Below are 5,748 nucleotides of genomic sequence, written 5' to 3' on the forward strand. Positions count from 1 at the left end.
CACAGTTCTTATTAACTGAGTATTTCTGTTCATACAAAGATACCAACAGATTGCCTAAGCCACCAACAGAGTTTAAAAACAACCTAGATCAAAAAGTTTAAACACCAATACACATTTAATCCTTAGTGCTGATGTACCCCTATTAACAGCAATATTTATCTGGAGTGCTTACTATAGTTAAGTATTTTGGGGAAAACCCAAACATTTAATCTTTTTTCTAATCTAGTCTTAAATCAGTTTGAAAACTGACCTTTACCATTTAAAATTGATGATACCAGTTGTCAGACACAAAATTCATATAATAATAATATTGGTGTATAACCAAAAAGGTATTGTCTCACCATGTGATTTTTAAGAATGCTGCAGTGAGCCAGTTGAAAAATTTCTGCAACAAATTTTCCCTGTTGCAAGTATCCCTTTTTCATGTAAGCCGACAGTGCCATCTGGAGTTAATTTTGTATTAAGGCTAATTTATCATGGCAAAACCATACTTCAACTTCGTATTAAGATCTGCTAAAGTCTTTTAAACTAGTCTCCCTTTAAGTGACAACCCATGCTATTATACTGTTGATATTCACCAATATTATAAATACTTATTTTCAAACATTTCTGAAGAAAATAAATTCTCTGGTATACAGATCCTATGATAATTTTGTATTTGTTGATGTTTGTACTTGTAAAAAGAACTGTGTTAGTGAAAGTTATTTTGTGAATAATACTTAGTCATATTTATTATATATGAAATCCCATTAAATGTTTCATTAAAGAGCCCATTGCACAAACAAAACATTAAAAAGGCATTAGGCAGGAAAACCTAAGTACACAGAAATTAGGAAGTTCCACATAGTTTATTTATGTGGTCTTCGTCTTTTCTCTCTTTTTTCTTGCTCTCTCTTTTTTTTTTTTTGTCTCCTCCTTCTGAGAACTGTTGCAGAGCAAGTCTTCAATGGTAAAATATTTTTAAAAATGCAAGCTCAAGATCATAATTCTTGTGGAAAAGGGGAACAGTTAGTGGGCAATCTTGCAACTGCTAGTACTATTGTCAGTTGCTTGACTGTGTGAACAAAATCACTTTAAGGTTCATTTTGTGTATAGGATTTTCAGCTATTATGTTTTGGGGTTCTTTGGTTTTATTTTTTTGGTAATAAGATCACAGGTTTTATTGTGCAACTGTCACAACCCCTAGCTGAATCATCACTGTGTGCTGAATGCTAACTGCAGCAGGTATTTTACATATTGCCTTAAATTAACTTAGGAGTATAAGCTGTTGAGAAGAGAAGGCTGTCTATCCAACTAGGAAAGCAGGGGAGATAGAGTGCCCAGCCCAGGTAGTAGAGGTAGGTTTGAAAAGGCAGGACAGAAAATATGCTTTGGAATATTCCTTTTTATCCTCCAAAGCTGTGAAAGTTTCTCCCACAGGTTTTCTTTTCCCAAAGGAGAATTTGCTGGCTTGTGCCAAGGAGAGGATTCCATGGGACGTTTCACAGGATGTTCAGATCTCTCTCTCTTTATCTCTTTCCCTGCTTGCCTGTCAGTAGCGATTAATCACCTGCCTGCTGTTCAGTGAACAAATAGTTCACAGAGGATACATGATGGTGCTGTAGATCTCTAAGCCACACTCTAACCCCACACTACTACTGTGACCATATTATTGGATTGCTTCTATCCTGGTGTATTTTTTCTGTTACTTTAGTGTATGGGTGAGCCCAATTTTGAAAAGATTTTTGATGTTGCCATCTGTGAGAATCCTCCTGAGGGTCCAGTCAAAGATAGGAAAAGCAACATCTGAACTTCTCAATCTTTTCTTAACAAAATATGAAAGTCCCTCATGGGGCAACTTACAGTTATTGCTATCAACTACTGGATAATCCCACTAAATGTTCAGAGCCTATTTCATACAGGAGCATGATACCTTCTCAAAGAAAGCTTCAAAAGACTCCTCTGTATTATACCTATGAATAAGATAGAGTCTCTGTAATTTAAATTTCATAAACCAGGAGTTGCTGTCTATCTTGCCTAAAAAAAGAGAATTGATGTATCTCAATCAGAAGCTGAGTTTCATCTAGAAATCATTTGGTGCAATTGTCAAGCTTGTCATAGGCAGGACATCAGACTGGATGATCACTTTGGTCACATTTGGCATTAGACTAAATGAATTTTTGTATAAATAATTGAAGAGCAGTAGAGAAGCTAATTTTAAAGTTGCTGTCAGCTGTGTGTCATCACTGACAGCCTGCGTGATGCCCAAGCTTTTCTTGGTGCCATACAGATATAAAAACTGCCACTGAGAGTTTGTGATGATTGATGCATAAGCTGTGAGCTGGAATGGCCTTTTACTTTCTGTATCATCTGCCTGCCTTTCTTCTTATCATATCCCATACAAAGCATTTGCCTGGCTTTGCCCTAAGAAAAGTCCCAAGTTGTTACTCGCATCTCCCTTTGAATCAGAGCGGGCAGCAAGCCGAAATGCAATCATTGCCCCCTCCAGGCATGTCTGGAGGATGATCCCAAAACTGGGGATACTTCTTGCTCTGCTGAGGGAGTGGGAAGGGCTGTGGGAACTTGAACAGGGCAGCTCATGGCAGAGCTTGGAGATCTCAACTTAATCTTGCCCTAAGCCTTCATATCTGGATTTAAAGTAGGTTACCTCATTCTAGCCCTATCATTTCTTATGCTTCCTTGTTCTTTGATAACTTATCAGGATATGCTATAAGTTCAGAGCATCGAAATGTTATAATTCAGAGTCACTAAATATTTATAGAAACCAGACAAGCTTGTAGTATCCTATGACATAGAAATTCTTTGTCTGGAATCATTTAGCTAACTACACTGAATGTCTTTTGAGTGTTTGTGTAAACAATAAATAATTTGTCTCTAAAAATTAATAATTCCTTGAATAATGCATGTACACCAGCCTGATTTATGGTGCTACTATGTAATGATAATGTGAAATTAAAGGGAAAGCCATTTTTGTAATCATTTTATAACTTTGAATTATGTCATCATTATTTGTTTTAGTCTATTCAGTATTTGTGGAGACCACTTTAATTTTTGCTTTCATTCTTTAATATATGCCTTGGTAGCCCTGAATCAATTAAGTTTTACACTTTGGTGTCATTGGACATTTTTTAAAGTATCATGAGGAGATAAGAATAATACCATTTCCAGATAAACACATGTACAGTGTAATATGTATGATATTACTTATATACCATATAATATATATTTTTATGTGGAGCTATATGTGCATTATAAATATGTTTCTATATATTTAATATTTAGGATTTTATATATCCCTATAATCTCAGCCATGACATTGCAGATCTCATCCAAAGCTCATTAATCGTGCAGTACAATGATTTGTTCTCAGTGGAAAGAAATTGGAAAAGCACTAAGTAAAAGATATCTTATCTTGAAAGCATTAACTGAAAGATATCTTATTATTATCATCAGACTGTGAAACAGTCACTCATATCAACTTTTTTCTGAGAGAAGTCCCCTATTTTACCGTATTGGCTAAATCTAGGTTTCAGCACTTGTCTCAATGTTTAAGTAGGAAGGTGGAAGGAAATGGAGATTTCGGACTCAGGTCTTTAATCTTCCTCATAGTGTTTTGGATACATCCCTAGTTGTTTCAACTGATACACTCCTGATGCTATTGAAGTTAAATGCTATTACAGGCTTTATTTATTAATTTATTTCAACAAGAATATGACATGCAATAAGTCTTGTTTACAGCTCTCACCAGCTAAGACATTGCAAAATAGTGATGCAAATGTCAATTCTCAGTATCATTAATTCAAACATATAGTATACATATGTACTGATAATATAATTAATTAAAAATGTTCTCAGATAGTTGTGATAATGACAATTTTGCATTTCTTAAATATGCCTCGAGTCCCAAACATGTTTCTTTGCCTTAACTTCCTTGCATTTTTGGTGGGGTGTATCTACATTCTCTGTTCTAGACAGTCTTAGGATGTGAGATAATGAGAACATTGACTTTACCTATTTTGAGCTTCATACCTTCCTGGTGCATAACAAACACTGCCAGTGATTGTATGAGACTGTATAAGGGAAGTGAGTGTGAAGCTGTGATTCTTGTGCATTGAAGTCTTTATACCGACCCATACCCAAGGCAGCAGTGCAGTGACTGATAGCAGGCACCGTGACAAACTCTCAGTTAAGCCCTGGGTAAAGTGCTATTTAGGACAGATAAGGCTGCCACAATACGTTCACCTTGTAAGTACGTTTTCAAAAGTTGTTTTGTCTTCACATTCTTTCTTGGTAGTACTTGAAAGTGTCAACTAATTAACTGGGTTCCCTTTGTCTTTCTTTATGATTGTTTTGTGCTGTTATTCCACCCTGGGTTTTGTATGGGGAACTATATTTATGGATAACAACGATATTCTCTAATTCGTCATGCATTATAACTACATCTGAGTAATACACAGGGGAAAGGACGAGGAGCACAACTTTCCCCTAACTCTCACTTCTTTCAAAGTAAAAAAGATTGCAAGTATTCCTGAGTCAACCATAAGATCAAAAGATAAAGTATTTGAGAAGACAGAAAAAGAGAAGTTCCAGAACGAAAGAGGATCACTTGAATCTCAGGTGAGAACAAGGCCAAAGCCTTGATTTGTTGAATGTGCCATCCTTGCACTGAATAAAGAGATATTCTCAGGTCTGCAGATCAGTACTGCTAGGACTTCTAACATCCGTTGCATTTCTCTATACCCTGCTTTGCCACCATTTTAGCTTTACACCTGAGAAAGGCTGAATTAAAAAGGTTGAATGCAAAAAATGTGCCTCCTGGATTTAGAAATACCATTTGCTCATTTCTTTGTTTATGTATAAAGGAACTCCTGGTTGTTCCTTTTGTTGGTGTAGTTTCCTGTCTCTGCTGAAGGCTTACTAAATTCCATGAATTCACCATATTTGTGTTCCATTAGTCCCTCATAGTGGCTTTCATAGGTTCCTAGGGAGATGAAATAGGTCTTTCCACTGTAGTCAGTTCCTGTCTCATATATCACAATTGTCATTAGCATGCAGACATACAGTGGCAGAAAAATTGGTACGTACTTGCTTACTTGGAAGTTCTTCTCCCCTGGGGTGGGATCATCTGAGTGTCCTGTGGCTGTCTGAAAAGCTATTGCCAGCCTTTATGCCTTAAAAGGAATAATTGACATTATTGGTTGCAAACAGATTAATGGAAAGCAATGAAGGAACTGACAGCACCTTGTTTAATGGTATTGCTTTTTCTGGGAATTTTGCTGCCTCATGGTGTGTAGTTCAAGGAGTGAACCATGGATTTTTCATGAAGAAATCTCTACTGGGTTTTTTTTTTGTTGACTAAACTTGCTGCACAGCAGACTTCCCTGTGATTCATATCCACACCTAGTTATACAGAGTTCTGGAATAGTGCCTTATACTAGAGGTGCTGGGACAATGGTTCTTGGGAGTCCACCACTAAAACAGATGCAAGTTTTGAGATGGAGCCCCTGCAGATAAAGAAGATGCCCACCTTTAGTCTCAAATAAGAGCTGAACTCCTCACCCTAGTTCTAAGTCTTAGGCTTAAAGCTTCTTCAGATGGTATGGTTTCCAGAAATATATGCGGCACAATATCTCATTGGTTCGTCAGACAGCAGAATAGTCTCCTAGACTTCAGGGGCTACTTACCCTGTGATTCTGGAGAAGCCATGTGTTAAGGTGTTTTAGAGACTTTGGGAAGTGACTGGAAAAG

The 5,748-nt window shown here is 36.8% G+C and overlaps 1 protein-coding gene across 1 annotated transcript in view; it reads left to right on the plus strand.

Moving 5' to 3' along the window:
• The window catches only part of ADGB (androglobin), a 111,516-nt gene that overhangs the window by 97,359 nt on the left and 8,409 nt on the right, over window positions 1–5,748 (plus strand). Inside the window, exon 29 of the mRNA XM_042016610.1 lies at window positions 4,508–4,617. Within this exon, the coding sequence (XP_041872544.1) occupies window positions 4,508–4,617 (110 nt within the window). The remainder of the gene's footprint in view (window positions 1–4,507; window positions 4,618–5,748) is intronic.

This window comes from Corvus kubaryi, unplaced genomic scaffold (assembly GCF_017639235.1).
Source record: "Corvus kubaryi isolate FWS band 111438036 unplaced genomic scaffold, C.kubaryi_AGA036_p1.0 split3-73, whole genome shotgun sequence".
NCBI lineage: Eukaryota > Metazoa > Chordata > Aves > Passeriformes > Corvidae > Corvus > Corvus kubaryi.